A 19,974-nucleotide genomic window follows, 5' to 3' on the forward strand; every position below is an offset into this window, starting at 1 on the left:
TATTGCTATAAAAAGGTATTGTTTCGATCTCCCAGGGACGACTTCGCCCTGTGTCAACCTTTATGTTTTTACGGAGCAGGTCGTGCGCTGTGGTGGGCTCGAGGTGAGGCCCGTGTCAGTGGAAGATGCTCCAAGTTAGGGAGGCTGATAGGGCGTCGTGGACTCCGCATCGCCGGCATCAAAGGGGCGGGGCAAATTGTCCTGGCTTCCCAGAGGGCAGTGGGAGGTGAACGCCACTGTGCGTTTATGTGGAGTGGGCAGGGAAGTCACCTGGGCTCACGCACGGAGCAGAAACGCAGCAGCCTCACTGTGGGCACCGGACAGAGCTCCCCCCACTGAGCCAGCCGTGTGCGTCCAGGCTGCACCCCTGTGTTCTCAGCACCTTGGCCTGAGATGTCTCTGGTGTGGCAGCCTGTGAGCTGGGCCGCGGGGGCTGCTGGGTGGCGTGGGAGGGACCCCGGTGGCATTCGGCCCTCCCTTCCCTTCCATGTGTCCCCATTGCCCGCCCCCTGACTCTCTCCCTTCTTGATCCCGTTTCTCCCCAACCCCTTCGCCCTTTCCTTCTCCTGTTCCTTTTATTATTTATTTGTTTGTTTATTTTCAGTTGTGGTTGACATTTGATATTATTTTAGATTAGTTTCAGGTGTACAATGTAGTGGTTAGACCCTGGTATAATTTATCAAGCGATCCCCCCAGTAAGTCTAGATTTTCCCCAATTTCTATCGCTTTCAATGGCCCATTCACCCTTCCCCGCTAAGACGCGCCTGAAATCCTCCTAACCCGGGCAGGGACATCGCTGGGTTCTGCTGGGGTTCACCAAGGATGCCGCAGAACCCCGGGTGAGCCTTTTGTGCGATGATCACTCGGGAGGGGACAGTGGCTGTAAGCTTTCTGAATTTACCGTGGCAGCATGTCCTGGTTTCAGACTTTGAAGGTGGATGGCTCCATTTTGTGGATGAACATTGTAATTTATTGATGTATTTTGGGGAGTTATTGTACTGTCCTTGATACTTATCATGTAATTGGAAAACCGGGTGACAGTTTTGACCTGATTTTACTGGAAATCAAGACCACTTTTAGTACGTGGAGTCATCTTACCGGTCTGTTGAGATGGGAACCCGTTAGTAAAACTGTTTTCTGCCTATGGAGGTAGAAATCCAAATATTCTCCTATTATCCTCGAGGTCATAGCGAGTGTCTTCAGCCTTGAAAAATGACAGTGACATTCGTGGGCCCAGCAGGTTATAGTTTGGAAGATCAGGTTCCTATTGGTTGGCTAGTTGAGTCCTTATAAATAATAGTCTGTTTTTTGGGCATTTTCTTGCTCGTCAGTAGATGAGGAACTGGAGGCTGGGCGATTAGGCAGGAACGGCGTTGAGTTGGAACTTAAAGCTCCCTCTGTTTCTCAGGCAGGGCAGCACCTGTTCGTCAGGTGTCCCCTGTGTCCAGCCTCCAGCAGGACGCGGTCCCTGCCCTCGAGGCCTCGCCGTCCTGTGCCCCTCCTCCTCCAGCCTGCAGGGCTGATGTCCTTTCGGTGACACTGGCCTAGCATCTCAGGCACCCCTGGTTTCAGCAAGACTTTGTGGTTTACCTACTAAAGGTGAAGGGAAGGATTTTCCGTGAAATGCTTTCCTTTAAAAATGGAGAAATCACAACTCTCCCTTGGCTGCATCATAATTACCAGTGTCTTGCATATATATATATATATATATATATATATATATATATATATATATATATATATATAAAATATAAATATATATAAAATATAAATATATATATATAAAAATATAAATATATACATATATAAATAAATATATATATATATATATTTTTTTTTTTAAACAGTCTCAGAGCATTCCAGCACCTCCATGAAATAGGGGCATAGCGTCTCCTTATAGCACAGCCAGGACTGAAGCAGGGTGGCTGCACGAGTCCCGGTCTGTCCACTGAGGGAGGGAGGCATTGCTACTCATGTCCAGCTGCCTCTCTGCTCAGTGATCTTTCGATGACCAGCTCCGGCTCAGAGGAGAGCAGATTCCGTGACATTCTCGGTGACTTGCTGATCACAGGATGTGTGTGGCCTTAATAAATATTGTTTCATGACCCAGGCTAATCAAGGTAAATTTATTCTCACATTGAGGGTGCTGTTTCAGTAAGTAGTTGTCGGAAACAGGGGACCCAAATGACATCTGATCTTTGTTTTAACCAGCTGTAAGAAGGGTTGGACCAGGTGGCCTTTGGGGCCCCGTCAGATCTGATGTCCTATGAATCTGTGACTCTAGGATGCTGGAAGAGGAAGAGGGCCTGAGATTTGGGGTCAAACCGAACTCCTCCTTCTCCCCCTCTGTCCCATATTTCTCTTCCTGTCTGTCCCTTTTCTGCTCAGGATTCAGAGTTCAGCATCTCTCTATTAGTCACTCGGTTCTGCTGCATTAGGATCGAAACCGTCTCCGGAGGTGTGGCCCGAGGAACTGAGTTCCCAGCATCTAGGAAACGTCACTTTGCCCTTCTCTATAGAGAAGCTTTCCCTGACCATCCTGTACAGCGGGGTTGGGGAACTTTCTGTAAAGGTCAAGACTGAATATTTTAGGCATCACAGGCCATAGGGTTGCTCTGCAAGCAACTACTCAACTCTGCCATTGTTAACAGCCCCAGACAATGACAACAGTTTTCATTACGCAAACAAATGATCGTGGCTGTGTGCCAATAAAACTTTGTTTACAAAAACAGGCGATGGCTGGGGTTGGCCCTGGCTGCAGAAGCTTACCAGCCTGGTGCCCTAACCTCCCATCTCTGTGTGTTCCATTTTGCTGTGTTTTTCTTGACATTTAAGATCACCTCACATACTTAATATTTTTTGTAGATTTTTATATTTATTGTTTGTCACCCTCACTGTAATTAAAGCTCCCCAACTTTCATTGTAGGGACTGTTAAGTGTGGGGACTGTTTTTATTCCCTGAGCATCCAGAATACAGTGTGACCCATAGTAGGTGCTCAGTAAATACTTGTTGAATGGGAAAAACAAACGTTTGAAACGTAATTGCCTGTCGTCTGGGGCTTTCTGCCCTTGTTTGGGGGCGTGTTTGTTCATATCACATTCACTTCCGTTTTCTTCCCTCCGTTGGGATTATCTCTGTGTTCACGTCCTGGTCAGCAGCCTTCTTGGCCAGTGCGCCGTAGGGAAACTGGCCTTCCCGTGTCGGCCGTGGATGGTGGTGGCCAGCACTTCCACAGCCAGATGCCTGCAGCCTTCGCTGTTCCTTCAGCAATCGAATTGAAACATGAGGCGACTTTATTTCAGTCTGATTTGGGAGATTTATACAGAACATACTCAAGAGGCAAAACAGTTGCCTTGTGATGTTGCCCAGATTTGGAGCTGTCCCAGAGTTGGGGAGCTTTGTGTTTCTTGGACCTGGGACTCTGGGTACCATTCACAGTTCTCTTAGTGAGGTATGAAAGCGGCTTCACAGACCTTCACGGGTCCCAGACAGTGGCTCTGGCTGTTAAAGGCTCATGGTTTCTTCTCATGTCTGCTCACAGAGGTTACATGAGTTGGGTCCTCTTGGGTCCCCTCCTGCCCTGCATACTTGGGGACTGTGACCATGTTCCACATGGGCCACCTTCCACGTGCATGCCAGGTATGGCCTTGGGGGAGGGGAGGGATGAACAAGGAGCCACAGGACCTGAGCCCTCCCCATGGGATCTTGGTGTCTCCTCAGGACATGTTCGTCAGGGAGGTGGCATGTCCCGAGGAGCTGGTGAAGTGGGTGGACGTGGGAGGAGGGCGGCATCTGCTTCACTTTGGGTCAGGGTGACCGATGGCAGGGTCTCATCCGGAGCACCCTGCGGAATGTGGGCCCTGAAGGATGAATGGGGTGTAGCAGGGAGGGGAGGCAGGAAGGAACGGTCCTGAGGAGACGAGGGCAGAGGCCCGAGGAGGCCAGGACCCAGGACGTGTGGTGGGGGCTGCCGGGCAGGGCGGGATCCAGCTTTTAATGCGCAGCGCGCAGTGGTTTCATTTCAGGACCTATTTACACGCCACAGAGACCACCCCTCGGCCGTCTGAGGCATTTAGCTCTTTGTTTTTGGTGTTAAGGCTTTTACTGTGTTAAGTAAGACAGCTTGCTTCAGCTCACCCAGCACAGAATCACATCTCCAGACCAGCAAAGTTCTGATCTGAGAGCTCGTGAAAACTCAGAGGGCAGTTTTGTGGAAGGACCCATCAGTTTCCCTTAAATTTGAGGCATTTCAAGCAGCTTGGTGTTGTGACAACAGGCAAAATCCAGCACAAATGAGTGTGTGTGAGTGTGCGTGTGTGTGTGTGTGTGTGTAGACACAGAGCCATGCAGTCACGTCGAATAAAAAATTTTGTAAAACATAGGTCCTTACCCATAAAAAAGTCACAATAATGGGACCTCGGGGGGTCACATTGCAAGCGGGCTCCGATTGGCAGTCGACTTGAAGGTTTTCTTGTGCCATGTCCTTCCATGCTGGGTCTCGGGTTTGTGTTTAAAGCCCTACGGCTCGTGGTCACTAAGTGGGCAGCCTCTGCTGGCTGCTTCCTCTGGCTCTGCGCAGGAGGGCCGCCTCCTGGGGTTGCGGGGAGAGGCCCGTGCCTGCTGGGGGCCGTTTGCAAAACAAGAACTGCACTCCTGGGGTGATGGGGCCGCCACTGACCTGTGTTGGACGTTCTCTCCTCCTCCTCCTCCCCATCTCTGCCTTCTCTCTCCCACCTTTCTGCAGAGCCACCAACCAAATACCAAATCTCCCAGCCAGAAGTTTACGTGGCTGCGCCCGGGGACTCGCTAGAGTTGCGTTGCCAGTTGAGAGATGCCGCCGTGATCAGTTGGACTAAGGATGGGGGACAGTTGGGACCCAGCAATAGGACAGTGCTTATTGGGGAATACTTGCAGATAGAAGGTGCCACGCCTAGAGACTCCGGCCTCTATGCTTGTACCGCTGCTAGGACTGTAGACAGTGAGACTGTCTACTTCATGGTCAATGTCACAGGTGAGTTGGCCCGCGAGGCCTCTGCCCTCTCTTCCCTGTTGCTGTTTTCTGGGTACAGTTTTATTGGACAATCATGGTGGGAACTAAGCAGACGCCAGGCACAGAGCTTCAGTTTGTTACTGATCTGTTTTTGAAGTTCTTGCATGGGACCTGGTGTGTCAGAGAGACTGGTCGTTAAAAATGACAGGATTCTCATGTACAAAGTAACATTTTTCTTTTAAGACAGCATGCTTTTATATGAGTAAAAACCTATCTTTCTCTCTCTGTACCACCGGCATCCTTGGTACTCAGAGCATAGGATTAAAATTTGGATGCTGAAGATTTCTGATTCTTTGAATTAAAATTTGAGTTTCTTCCATGCCGTGATGGCGATGGGGTCTGCACAGGCCCCCCTTGGAGGCTGAGTTTAAAGTTTTGCTTTCAGAATATTAATAAATGGTTGGAAGGCCGCACAGGAGCTAAGTTTTTCTGAGGGCTCGTTCCTTTCTTGATGAGACCCTGAGCACTGAAAGGTTGTGTTGGAAAAAAACAAAAAATCTTTGGACGTTATGCAAAATCCGTAAATTTGCTGGGTATTTGAACACCATTTAAAGCTTAAAATCTAAATTCTGTACATTCAGTTTTTTAGAACGTTTAAATAATGTGACAGCAGAAAACATTGGGAATCATAATGTAGACCAACTGTCATCATGGAGACAAGATGTAAGCCGTTAAAACCGTCGTAACTAAACCCGGGCTCAGACTTTTCCTGTGGGCTCCTGGGCGTTGGCTCCCCTATCCGAGAAGAAAGTGGTGGGCGATGGCCTGTTGCTCGGCAAAAACACAACCATGGATGTGTTCTTTTGAATACAGATGCCATCTCATCCGGAGATGATGAGGACGACACAGATGGCTCCGAGGATTTTGTCAGTGAGAACAGGGACAACAAGAGTAAGTAACAGCCGTCTCCGAAGGTCCCGAGAGAGGAGAGCTCGTGGGGCGCCCCGAGCGTCCCCCGTCGTCTGTCGACTCTCCGCGATGCTGTGGCCCCGCCTTCCTCCGCGGTGTCTCCTTTCCTGGCTTTCGAACCTGAGAGAATAAACCAGCGTTACTGTGCACCCTTCTCTACCGCGCTCATCCTTTCTTGTCGTGTTAGTGGGCCGCCCCGGTCTGAAAGCAGTTACGACCTTTCTCCTCTTGGGTTTCTTTTTCCCTTTGATTTCTCGCTCTTCGGAGACACGTGGCATCTGGGTTTCTCTGTAACCGTCGCTGGTGCTTCGCTGTGATTCTGCCCCTCACGCCGGGAACACTGGACAGTGGTGGTCTCAGCAGGGGGAGGGGAGGGATGGGGATGCTGGCGGCATCACGTGGGTGGAGCCAGAGGTGTTGCTAAAACGTCCTGCGATGTAGAACAGCGGTTCTCAACCTTTCTGGGACCAAGGACCGGAGCTCCTATGAGCATCAAATGTCTGATGATCTGAGGCGGAGCTGAGGCGGTGATGCTGGCGCTGGGGAGCAGCTGCAAACAGATGAAGCTTCCTTCGCTCGCTCACCTGCCGCTCACTCCCTGCTGTGCAGCCTGGTTCCTAACAGGCCACGGATCTGTACCCATCGGAGGCGCAGGGTTTTGGGACCCCTGCTATAGAGGACGGCCCCATAACAAGGAGTGATCTGGTCCAAAGTATCAGTAGTGCTGAAGTTGACAGACCTAGGCTTTTAAAACATTATTGCATACTGAGCAGAAATAAGGAAAGTGTGCCTTACTCTGCAGATGGAAAAGGGGGCCAGTGAGCGCCTTTAAAGGCAGTAAACACTGAGCGTTGACACATAGGAGGCCTTTCCTTTGTGCATAAGAACATGGCTGCTAGGAGTTGGCAGCCTGGGTTCAAATCCTGCTCCACCATGTCTGAGTTTGGTGACCTTGGGCAAGGATTTTAACTTCTGTCTCAGTTTCGACAACTAAAATGGGACTGATAACACCTGATGCAATTGTGGTGAGGATCGGATGAGTTCTTATTTGCTCAAAAGAGTACTTGTGAGTGTTTATTCGATAAAGGAGATAAAATGCAGCGTTAGGTGTGTTTTCCGGTAACATGGCCGGAATGTTCCCGAGGGGCTTTTATGTTGGTCACTGGCATTTGTGGCCCAGATTTAGACTCTACATTTTCTTAAAAGGATGTTTGTCAGTTTAGTAAATTTAAACAAGGCTTGAATAATAAGACAGTTAATTATTCAAATAGGCCCAGGGCTTTTTTAAAGGAAGAAGAGAAAGTTAATCTCGTCAAGTGTCAGGGATAATGTGTTTCTTAGGTGGGGAACTGGGTTTGTCTCCAAATCAACAGCTAGGACAAAAGGGAAATATTTTGGTTTATACAGTGTTCACTTTTTTGGCAAGAGAAAGCTCGGGGCCTGGATCACTTATATCAGCATCACTTGAGAACTTATGAGAAATGAAAATTCTCAGGCTCCACCCCTGACCCACTGAATTAGAAACTCTGGGGGTGATTCTCACACACACTAAAGTGTGAGAACCGTTGGCTTAGGGGTTCACATGTCCAGATCTGCTTCAAAGAGGAGTTTACTGTCAGAGACCTTGCTCGTAAAACGGTGGGTAATGAGGTGGGTGAAAGTGTTTTTCACTGTGATTTGTACTGGCTTTCTAATGAGGTTATTATGTTTTCATAATAGAAGCTGGTACATCAGAAGACATCATTCACTCCTTCTTAGTTCTTTGGCTCCGGCAGGGGAGGAGGTGGTGATGAGGGCCAACTTTGGGCCGGCTCTGTGCTGGTTGCTGGCCCAGTCAGTGCCTCCTATCAACCCGATAAGGTGGAGAGAGGAGTTGTTCTTGTTTTTGTTTTTTTTTGTTTTTTGTTTTTTTTTTTTTTTTTAGCCTTTTTGCTGTTTTATTGGGTGTAAATTCACAAAGCAGCGAGCGAAAGGCAAACGTGCGATTCAGTTGTGGGCCTGTCGCACGTCGATTCACAGCGCCCCTCTGCCAACACGCAGGGTGGTGATGGGGGTGAGCGAGGGTGCTTGCACTGACGTGGGTGTCATGCTGTTGATTGGGACCTCAGATGCCATCGACTCCATTGTGTTGGCATGTCAGGATCTGTGTCGTCCTGGTGGCCTGATAGCGTGATTCTTGGGAAATAATAAGATGTAACAGCAAGGTAGAGGTTACATAACAAGTAGGCCGAGTGAACTGGATCGCTCTCCTGACTTGGAAGGCTTACGTGCCACGGTCCCCTCCTGCCTAGTGCCCATGTAGAAAGGCCAGGTTGCAGAGTACTCCGTTGAATGAATTTCCATGCCTTCATCTTGCAAGCAAGGTTCTTTGTAATTAGCTCTCAAATGACACCAACTCTGCCCCGAAATGGGTGCTTGTCAGTGATTAAGGGCCGGTGTTAACTGTACCGGGGAGATACTGCTGTTGGGAACTGCCCCTGTCTGGTGCCTCTGAAACATTAGACGTGATTTAAAGTGATAGCAGTTCTTAGCTGGCTCCTCGGCCTGTGCCATCTGTTCGTGTGATTAGGCTGGTCTGATTCACAGGTGCAGCCTGGGGTGGCTGAGATTAAGCAGCTGTGGCCTGTGTGGACAGAGGAATGCCATGGCCAGGGTAATTGGCAAGGCGGGGAAAGGGATGTTGCCTTTAAAACAATTTTTTGCCACCTCAAGTGTCAAATACCTGACCTGATTAATAGGGAAAATTGTAAAGGTACCAAATTCTTTGCATTTCCAGCCACCTGGAAAATGCTCTCGTGTCCGAATTGATTCCTTTGGTGCCTTCTGATCGTCTGGAAATGCCACTGGGTGTGCTCAAAAGTTAACAGATGATGCTCCGGTGACCCTGTGCTGATGGTGACATTGCTGGGCTTTTCTGAAGTTGCTTCTCTTTGTGGGGTTGGTAGATGTTGGTTCTGTATCTTCTTGAACAACATATTGCAGGTTATTCTCTCTGCTGGTATTCCAGATTGTCGTTTGTCTAATTTTGGTGGTTAACAGTAAGAAGGCGAGTTTATCTGCCTGGTACAGAGTTCTTCTTAGATTCTGTACAGAGCACAGAAAACGTGGTAGTCAAATACGCTGGCCAAAATCAGTCAAAAATTAAGGCAGGATCATTGAATTTTGGCCATGACACTGGTATCCATTAACATCAAGGTCGGATTTCAATTTTTATAGGAATGTTTGGCAACCTTCAGGTGGATCTTAACTCTCGCCTTGGCATGCGAGACCCCGCGCAAACACGGGCTCCTCGTTTACACAGCAGATCGAGTGGCTCTGTTCAGAGTATCCGCGTCCTGTCCTCTTGCATCACAGTCAGGATCGTGTAATATCCCAGACCCGCCTTTCCCAGTAGACCGCTTCTGGAGGGCGGGGACCAGCCTGGATGGTGAGCGAATAGGTTGTGGAGTTACAGCCCTCACGCCCATCTTTTATGGGTCTCATTAAAAACAGCAACGTTCAGGTCTGGTCTCTACATTAAGAGAATAAGTTGATGTTTCCCAAAGAATACCCCTTGGAACCCTAGTCCATACTAATTCTCTGCCAAAAACGAATTGTGTTTTGAAATGAATTTGGAAAACACCTCATACCGTGACCTTTTCTTGGATACTTATAGTGGTCATCAGCATAATACATGCTCTGAAATGTTCTGTAGTAAAACGTTTAATTCTGTCCTTTGCTAGGGTTTTCCAAACTGATTGACCCTAAGAGCTGTTTCAAAATGCAGACCTATTGCACATGCTTTGAAAAATCCTCTAATGGGCCGATTTGATTGATCTGACTTTCTGCACCCTCTTAAGTCAGGCTCTTCCATCACAGGTGTGAAGGGCATTCTTAGGTCATATTTTAGCAGCTGACTAGCTGATGACCTCACACTTAACCAGCACTAGATGTTTTCCTGAGAACAATCATGTGATGTCATTATAGGCCTGGCTGCCAGGAAATAATGCTGCTGCTACATATGCCCTTTAGTGAGACAGACTTTCTGCAGACAGAAAGTTGCCATTTCAAATGCTAAGTTTTGAAATGCATCCAGGTCGAGGATTTTCAAAGGTTCTGATTTTATACTTTAGCTAAGAAAGCATAATTTTTAACTAGTCTTTGTACTAGGTATCTTAATGGGTTATCGGGCAGCAAATAAGTAGACACGTACGTCCATTTTTTTGGAGTGACTTTTATTATACCTCCAACTTCTGTTTAAGTGATTAATGTTTCTGAAGAGCTTGAGACTGAATTCTTGGGAAGATCATGATTGACAAAAGGTTCAGGTTGGCTGCTTAACTAGAGGGAATTGATAGCGAGACAACTATATCGAGATTCTTTCTTGCTCAAGGTGGATTGGTTCTTTCTATCGTGTAGAGAGACAAGGTAATTTTCTATTTTGGTTTCATTCCTGTTGGGACCTGCGGCAGATGCCCATACCTGTGTCAGGGAGAAAGGCAATTTTTTTTTTTTTTTGGAAGTAAGTACGGTAAATGAAAATTTTTGGCCTGAGTTTCCAAACTCCTTTCATTGATTAATCTGCTGATAACAGTTCGCAGTCATCTTTGCTCTAATTGGGAGTTTTACTTGGTAGATTATATCTAAGTTGGTAAATGTTGGTTTCTCAGTTGTGTGAAAGTTCCCAAGAATTAAGAAAAAAAAAAAAACATTGAAAAAAAACTCAAAGTGCACAAGCTTCTAAACAATTTTTTGAAATTCCTTTTTGATGAAAACCTCATCATAAATCGGTTTGGGTGTTTTATCACAGAGGCCAGCAAGGGTTCCATCCTGGACTGACTGTCTCTTCCTTCTCAGCCTCTCTTCCGGTCAAACAGCATCACCAACCAGCATCAACAACCACCTGAGGGTTTTCTTTTGAAGGTTGATCCTGGGAACTCCCAAGGGGCAACTGGTCTCCCAGTGGACTCAGGCATTTCACGTGTGGGTAACTTGCCTGGTTTAATGTATTTCTTATCGAATGCCTCGTTGGTCAAGTTATTTTAATGAGATGTCTCAAAAGAGCAACTCTCCATCATCACACCCTCACTCACATCTCCATATTTTGTTAGATTTGTTTTCTCTTAGTTTATGAAAAACCAAAAGCAGATGAACTGTAGTCTTCTGAAAAGATAGGGGGGCGGGGTAGAGCTCTCAGAGACAACCCCCACCCAGGGGTCAAAGCATTCAAATGTCCTGATTAGTGATATTTTTAAAGGCCCTAATTATAGACTTAAGACAGAGGCCTTAGTGGGGCTTTAGGGAGTTTGTGAGACTTAATCTAGGAGCTGAAACAGGCTGTGTTTTTTATTTTTTTATTTTTGCATCAATAAAAATACAGTTGACAGTCACCAGCGTCCACAGCTCACATAAATCTTAGACTTTTGACTTAATTACCATGGGAGAGTTCAAAGGGCAGCCTGGAGTGGTTGAAAGAGCACTGCTCAGGGAGCTAGAGACTTGGTCTAGCCTCAGCTCGGCCTCTGGCCGTGTGACCTTGATCAAATCACTTAACCTTTCTGGATGACATTGATCACATTAGCCATTGGGCCAGATGGTCACCAAGGTCACTTTTGGCACAGTGGTAACATGATTCCATGTTTTCCTTTAAACTGCTAGGCTAGATTCTCTCTTTTTGGTTTTAGAGAGGAGACCATAAACCTTAGACGTCAGTCAGCATTGGGATACGTAAGGGATTATGTTGGGGGCAGGCTCAGCAGCCCATGTTTTCTCATTGAGTTTAAATTGCAAGGTCAATATAAATCTTCTAATCCTACCATTTGTTGACAGAATCAATATCTGCCTAGAATATAGATACCTAGAAAGAATGTTAGAACTGGGAGAGACCTTATCAGAACATTCAGTTCAACTCCCTCGTTTTATAGCTCAAGCTTTTAATAGTTGTCCATCTGGTCCGTCCGTCCGTCCGTCCGTCCGTCCGTCCGTCCATCCATCCATCCATCCATCCATCCATCCATCCATCCAATAAACGCTTGAGTACCTATTCCTTAGGCTGAAGACGACTCAAACTATACCCTCCAGATGCTCCACTCTTGTTGGCCAGCAGAAATTAAAAGGAGTATTTTTCAGTTATGGGAACACACGTAAATAACAGGTGGCCCAGAGAAGGAATGGTTAATCTTCACTGTGGAATGGATTGGTTAAGAAAGGCTCTGTTGAGGGAAGTGTCTGTAGGGTTATAAATTTCTGTTTAGCCAGCTACATCTTAAGAGACTTTGTATTAAAGTAAAATTCTGCTTATTTAACATTATTACTAATATACAGTAACTGTTTCAGTATAGTAAATGGTAATGAGTAGGGTATCCTGTACCTCGATGATGGGATTTTACAGTTTATTTCGGCAGGTCTTCCTGTTCCTTTAACCTGCTCACTTATTAGTATTTAATGACTAAGAGAGCATCTTCTACATATTACATCAGAAGATCCGAGAATATCAGAGCAGAGGGGGCCATACTTATCATCTAGGTCCACGTGTTTGCTCCCGATTTAGCATAATTCATGTTTTATGCCATTGGAAGTTTATATCACAGTTTCTCTTAAACCCACTCCTCATATATCCCTGAGGTTATGTAAAGCGGAGGCTTATACGTGTCTTTCAAGCAACGTGGTGTGGCCTTGGCTCGCAGATTCATTTTAAATAAAGCTGCTGAGTAAACATCCGTACTGAGCACCTGCTATGTGCAAGGGTCACCCCTGCTTTTGTAGATTATTAATTTGTTAACCAGACTCCTTGTCCAGATGAAAGTCATTAATGGGATGGACGAGGCCTCCTTAGGTAGATGAGTTTGTCAGGATCCTGGCCCCTGTCTTTCACCCACTGCATTGTGGTTTTGGTGGGCCCGGGCATTTCCGAATGGGTCCAGGCTGCAGTAAATGGCAGGAAATACTGAGGACACGAAGAGTTTGCAGAGGACATGAGACCACAGATGAAGGAAGCACAATGGGGCTATTCCTGCAATGTGATTCTTTTTCTAGACCCTCCAGGTTCTTCAGGCTTCACATAAAGCTGATTTACTTAAGAAAGAGCCATTCATTGTAAAACATTAAAATAATTTCTCCCCTCCAGCATCCTGCTCATTAAAGAAATTTGTGAGCTTGACATTTTAAAGGAAGGCCTAGTCACACAAGCACGTCTTGTGTGTGTGATGTGAGCCCTCAGCCGGCGTGGGGTTGGGCAGAAGGTAGGGACGGGTGGCTCATCAATGCCGCACGGGGAACCTCGACAGTTTGGCTCAGTGGCCCTTTCTGCTGAGTCACGACTTAGTCATTCAGGGAAAGAGAATGTGAATTCAGGTTTCGAGGTATAGGTCGTCTGCCTCTACTGTGCTGACTCAGTTTTACGGCGCCCCGCCCACCTTGGTCTCTGAGGCGTTACATGAGAAGCATGGTGCCCATACCCTGTCGCATGGCTGTGTGTCTGTTGTGCACAAGCAGATCTTATAGGTGCAATTGTGACGATTGAAATTTCACCCCAGGGAAGTGGCTACCTGCCAGAAATTCCAGCAAAATTCTTTCACCCTTGTCCTGAAGTCATTCCTTAGGTGCCAAGACAAAAGTGCTGGCTGCCATTGTGCTGTTGCCACAGGCCAGGTCTGTACGGGCCCGTGCGATCTGGGCTGATCCCTGTGTGGGTTGCAGTGTCACCAACGGCTCAGCCCAGTGAGAGACGAACAGAGTAACCGCCTAGCGCCTTCGGCTGAATCCTACTTGTTAACATTTTAGGGACCATTTAAGTGGTACATAAGCGCCTATCTGTTGATTTCTTTTATGCAAACAAGAAGTCATTCCTCAGAATCAGCCCAGCTGTAACAGATGCTATCTGACAACACCATTACGTTAATATTTAGCTAATTCATATGAATAGGCTGTTGTTGTGTTTACTTAAACAAATGACTCGGGTACAGACACGTGACAGCATGAGGTGTGCTTTCCATTTGGGTCAGGTTTGTAAATGTCTTTAAGTAGCGACAAAGCTCATTATTTATTTTGTGCTTTTAATGGGTTCTTTTTAGTGGCTGCGGATGGATTTTTCTAAGTAGAACCTTTTAACGTGAAAGATGACTGAAATTGTTTCAGGCCCCAGGAGTCTGGTGATAAATAGGAATCTAGTCCTCCTTGGTGAACCTCTCAGAAGAATAGTGTGTTTCTGGGCATTTGACCCCCGAAGCCAAGTGGCTGCCGAGGTGCCTTCCCATTGCAGGTGCAGCGGGGTTCAGAGCAGAGAATGCTTCCCATTCCTGCCCTCTGCTCCCCTCCCTCGCCTGCGGCCTTTCTGTCTGGCGTACGAGACTGACCAGTCTGGCCTTGCTTTTCTCTGTCTGGGGTTATGTACACACCACCTATATCCCGTGACACGTAGGTAAGCGGAAGGATGAAGAGCATCCCCTTGTTAAGAAATCTCAGCTTTCACAGCAGGTTCAAGGGCAGGGGTGAGGCGGATAGGGGTCGGAGTTTTGGATGCACTTATTCTAATTCCTGCCTCTCCCACGAAAGCCTGGCTGCAAAGCGAAGGGGATCGTTAGCCCCTGGGAGCGGTGCCATCCACAGACTGGGGGATGAGACATCTCAGTCCTAATCGGAGACCGAGTCTCTGCCCAGGCCCCTTTGCCTCTGGTTTGTGGGGTATGTATGCTGTCGCTCAGTCCAACCCTCATCAGAAACGAGCAGTTCTGATGGGTCTTCCAGAAGTTCAGTGTTCTAGAATGCTCAAGGCCCCGTTGATGGATGCTTTTGGTTACCTGTTTGCTAAGACAGGCGTGTGTGTGTGTGTGAGAGAGAGAGACAGAGAGCGAGAGAGAGAGATTGAGATTGAGATTGAGATTAAGTGCTGTACGAGATTTCAGTGGAAGCTCCGGGAGTCATATGGGAGGCCATGTGCCTTCGGCCCAGGCTGGCTGACCAGGCTCACGTCTCACACGCCAGTGGTTGAAGGCATGGAGGCCAGCCCCTTGGAGAAGCTGGCTCTTACCAGCAGTGGACCAGAGCAGGGCAAAGACAGTGGCTCTGCCATCAAACTGCCTCAGCTCCGGTCCTGGCTGCCTCTCTTCCTAGCTCTGTTGTGCTGGGCAGTTACTTCTCAGTTTTCCCACCTGTAACCAGGAGTTATGATAGTGCCTTTCTTGTCGGATTGTTGTCAGGATTAATGAGTTAAACATGTAAGTGCTTTTAGGGCTGTGTTTGTCAAATAAGGAGCACTCACTCAGTAACGGTCATTAGTGTTACGAGCGGGCGTGAAGAATTCACGGCAGTCTTCCAGATGGATGCGGTGGCTCTGATTTGGATGAAACGTCCGTCATGTGGCAACTTCGAAAACCTCTTTTCTTGAGTTTAAAAAATCACTCGTAGCTGTGACTTTGAGGGCCGTTTAGAGGGCACAACTTTTCATAACATTTTATTGGTAGCCTTCAGTTAGGTGCTTGGGAATGGTAGCATACGGCATTTACAACCACCACTGGAGAGAAGAAACCTTTTTCCATTTAAAAAATTAAAATACTTTTAGCGATGTGGTTTGTCGATTGTCATAAAAAGTGCCGGGAAGGTAATGATGCCTCCTCCCGGGATGATAAATTATACTATTGGTAATCCTTTAACGTAAAGCTCCAATGGATAAGTCAGTGTGGCTTGTTCTTACTAGCGTGTGGATGTGATCGTTTCAGAGGCGCGGTGATCTAAAATGATACAGTTTGAGACGACTCAGCTGCTGTTGACGAACGTGTTGTCTCGATGTGTGTAAAGTGGCATTTTAAAACACAACGCAACATAAATTTAAATTCTGGCACTAAGAACAAAGGGAAGGTGCCACAAAACACTTTATCCCCCCAGTTAATAGACATAAACTAACAAGCACTTCATCTCCAGGGACTTTCTGCTGGGCCAGCTGGATTAGACTTCGGAATAGTTTTTCATGATGTAAATATTACCCAGAGATTTTGAAAACGTCAGATCGTTCACATGCAAAATAAAACGAACTTACCTGTGAGGAGTTTAATAACGGAGAGGAAGCTCTCTAACCACAGTCTAATGTCGTTTTCCAAAACAGGAGCGCCGTATTGGACCAACACAGAAAAGATGGAAAAGCGTCTGCACGCCGTGCCTGCAGCCAACACCGTCAAGTTTCGCTGTCCAGCTGGGGGAAATCCAACACCCACTATGAGGTGGCTGAAAAACGGAAAGGAATTTAAACAGGAACATCGCATCGGCGGTTACAAGGTAGAATTAATGCTTTCGAAATATTCTGTATCTTAACGTTTTTTATTGATTCCTTTTTGTAAGTCGTCAGAAGTTAGCAGGAACTAGAAGGAATTAAAAAAAAATCAGTAATTATGATAACTGATCATTTCCCTGTTTGCTATTTTAAAAAAGAGTTACTCCGGACTTGCATATAATTTTAAAGTACAATCCCCATTTGCATTGTTTTTTATATGAAGCGAGTTCAATAACAGAAGGGGTCGAAAGTTGAGAGTCTGTTTTCTATATGCTTTATAGTCTGTAAAACCAGAACTGGAGCCGAATTTGAGAGGCGTAAGTACAGTTGCTGTATTTGAGAAGGGTTGTATGAGCAGTGAGTGGACGTGGGCTAGAGACTGGAGTATGGAACACTTCGTACTGAGAGAGGATGCTGTGGAGATGTCAGAGACGGCCTCTCTGACCTTTATCTTCAAGGATTCTATGGAGCCCATTACCGACTGTGCTGAAGTGCAATCTCACCATTCATGGGCGGCCGGAACTGACAGCCATCTCCCCGAAGACGCCTGTCAGTGCCCGTCCAGGCCTTGGCTCTAACATTCAGCAGATGCTGACTGAGCACCCTCTGTGGCAGGCACCATCCCAGGCTCTGAGCAAAGCACAGGTCCAGCTCACAGGGGCTCCTCGTCCAGCACGGGAGGCAGACAAAAAAGCCGGAGGTCGGATCAGTGACGTGAAAGAAATCAGAGGAGTGTTGTCTCGTAGATGAGCAGGGCGAGGGCATGTTGGTTCCTTGGGAGACTAAGGATAAAGGATCAGGGAAGGATTCTGGGCTGAGTTTGAAGGAAGGGCGTCTCGGAGAGAGAGATGGAATCTCCCAGTGGTTTAGTGTGGAAAAGGAGAATTTGAAGGATTTAGGATACGAGGAAGGCTTTGGGGACCTACCTCATCGTGAAATTCTTTGGTGCATTTGGAACATGAACGGGCCTATTAGTTACCTATTGCTGTGTGACAAATTACTCTAAGACAAGGTAGCATTAAATAACAATGTTTATTATCTCAGTTTCCATGGTCATGACTGTAACTGGGGTTTCAGCAAAGGCGCGGGGTTCTCATCTGCAGGGTCAGATCGGGCGGGGGGAGGATTTGCCTCCAGACTCACCTCTCTGGTGGTTGTCACGATCGGCTTCCTTGCAGGTTGTTGGACTGAGGGCCTCAGTTGCTCACTGGCCGGTGGCTGGAAGCCACCCCTGCTCCCTTGCCACGTGGGCCGCTCCATATGACAGCTGGCTTCCTGAGCGTGAGCAGACGAGAGCCAGTGAGAGAGTGAGGAAGACAGAAGCCACAGCCTTTTGTAACCTAATCCTGGAAGTGCCTCCCACCGCTTTTGCTGTTTTCTGTTATGAAGCGGGTCACAAGGGGAGGAGGTGACCCACGGGCATGACTGTTAGGAGACATGGGGATGACAAGAAGCCCCCTGAGAAATGGAGCAGGTGCCGCGGCTTGAGAGACGTTGCTTCAGCTCCGACCTCAGGTCCTCGCGAACCAGGCAGGAGAAGCTTTCTTGGTGACAGCGGGGAGATGCCCAGAAGGACTTCTTTGGTGTGCCTCTCACCTGTGTTTAACTCAAGCGACATCACTTTAGGTGGCACGCCAGCCCCTGCCCCATCACTGTTGTGCCTAAATGGGCCTTCTCTCCACCCAGGTGCCCTAGAGCCCTTTCCTGAAACACCACACACAGCTGCTCATCGTGAAAGAACTGTTTTCTTCCGAAAAAAGTTTTCGACTTTTGTTTAAACATTAAAAAATTAGTATCTAGAAGCCGAAACCCAGAGGATGGTAGGGGAAAGCCTGTGAGTCACTTTCTAAGAGCAGCGTCAGGTAGTTTATGCGTGAAGCAGATGTGAGGCACATCTGCTGGAAGGCGGGGCGCTTTCAAGCCGGGGAGGTTGGCACAGGGCAGCTGCCGTCCACAGCTTCTCGTCGGTGGAAGCAGGAGCGTGATTTGTCTTTCTGTTCTTAGTTCAGTCCTTAGACCAAGTGCAATGAGAGTGGAAGGTTGGCTCCTCCCCTCCCCCCACCCCCAAAGAATGACTAGACCAAGGAGGAGTTAAAGTGCTGGAACAGTGGCCCCTAGAGAATCCTCACCACCACACGCTCTCCGAGCAGGTAACTGATGCAGCCCCTATGATTTATTTAAATACATCTTAAGGAGGAGAATGATGGTCAAAATCCTGGTGGTTAACTAATTTCCTCCCTTAAGACAGCCTTGGAAATAAGTACAAAGGGCCGATGAGCCTCCAGAAACTCCTGGTCTCAAAATAAATAGGACCAGCCTCGTGATTATGAGTAGGGAGCATTTTGCAAATCTGAATTAGTGATTGCGAATAAGCTGGAAGACGAAGGGCGCCTAATGAGAAGATGCTGCTTGATTTTTAACAGGTGCAGTTCAGTTCTAATTACTGAAGGCTACATTCTGCTAAATGAAGGGCACCTGTGCTCTAAAAGCATTGTGAGGAACGGTCACGAATACTGTCAGCCTGTCCTCGTGGATGCAGAGATGACCACAGTATTCTTGTTGTTTCACGGTTGAGCCGTTTCTGGAATGAAAGAGAAATGGAATCTGAGTGCACGAGACACACATCTAAAGTATATTTTGCTTAAGACAAGAGGGCCAAGAGGGGAGAGAACTGTACTTTGGGGACGTGACGTGCTGGCTGGCAATGACGAGGGTGTATTTCTCGCCCGGCTGGGCTTTTTCTGTGGAGATGAGGCTGTGGCCAAGGGCCTGAGTGGCCTGGGTGGTGGGGAGTCATCTTGTCTAATGCAAAGGTAGTCAACCTGGATGCAGTAAGGGGTTTCCACAGCAGTTGTGGCGTTAGACATTCAGTGTGGGGATGTACCGGACACTCTTGGAAATTTCATCGAGCCCGAGAACTTGAAAGGGCAACACAGAGACCTCTCTTCTCCTGGGCAGTTGTAGTTACCCAGAGTATAAGCCACTCTAGTGATGTGTAAGACCCACCGCAGGTGCCCAGGTTATGAAGTCACTGGAGGTCAAAGGGTCTGACACCCACCTGCAGGCCTCCTGTGCTGGCCCACACTCCCTGGCTGGTGCCACCCTGCTCCCAGCCCACGGGGCCACCTCCCAGGGCCTCGGCCTGGTCACTGGTGGTGCATTTTCCCTCTGATGCTTCTTTATTACCTACGTAAACTTTTAAAGAACCACTCTTGTGCACATTTGACCTGAGAGAACCATATTATACAATCTATAATTTCTACTCCTCAGCGCTCCCCCAAAAGGAGGGAGACCTAATTGACATGCAGAGGGCCTGTCGTCTAAATGACCACCTCCCCAACTGTGACCCCCTTTTTTAACACAGAAGCCAGGTGTCAAGTTTTCCAAGATGTATTTTTCCAGAAAGCAAGACCTGAGAGTTTCTGCAAACAAACGTGTTATTTCTTTGATTATTTTTTTTTCTCCGTACATCTCATTCTGTAAACGGTACTCCTGTGGCCCAGCAGTCTGTCTAGCCCTTTCTCCCTGTTTATGCGTCGGGCACCTTGGCCTTCATTCATTGCGTTTCAGCTTGTTTTGAAGCGGCGTGCTTATGTGACCAGTGAAGGGAGGAGGGAACACAGAAAACCGAAACAAAATCAGAGAGAATTATGGAATGGGACAGAAAGCTCATTTTAATTAAAATGACCAATAGAGCTATTTGGGATTCTGCAGTTCAGGCTTATTTATCAAAGAACTCACGCTGAGCCATCCTTTGGTGATTAAGAGTCA

The 19,974-nt window shown here is 47.4% G+C and overlaps 1 protein-coding gene across 18 annotated transcripts in view; it reads left to right on the top strand.

The window, feature by feature from the left end:
* The window catches only part of FGFR2 (fibroblast growth factor receptor 2), a 99,038-nt gene that overhangs the window by 20,741 nt on the left and 58,323 nt on the right, over nucleotides 1-19,974 (top strand). For 9 of the 18 annotated variants that reach the window (XM_039870842.1, XM_039870830.1, XM_039870826.1 and 6 more), the window contains exons 3-5: nucleotides 4,746-5,012; nucleotides 5,865-5,942; nucleotides 16,039-16,208. In XM_039870842.1, the coding sequence (XP_039726776.1) occupies nucleotides 4,746-5,012; nucleotides 5,865-5,942; nucleotides 16,039-16,208 (515 nt within the window). The remainder of the gene's footprint in view (nucleotides 1-4,745; nucleotides 5,013-5,864; nucleotides 5,943-16,038; nucleotides 16,209-19,974) is intronic. The other 9 variants (XM_039870833.1, XM_039870831.1, XM_039870835.1 and 6 more) reach the window with 2 other exon arrangements.

The sequence above is a fragment of the Pteropus medius genome, unplaced genomic scaffold (assembly GCF_902729225.1).
Source record: "Pteropus medius unplaced genomic scaffold, Ma_sr-lr_union100, whole genome shotgun sequence".
In the NCBI taxonomy this organism is placed as follows: domain Eukaryota; kingdom Metazoa; phylum Chordata; class Mammalia; order Chiroptera; family Pteropodidae; genus Pteropus; species Pteropus medius.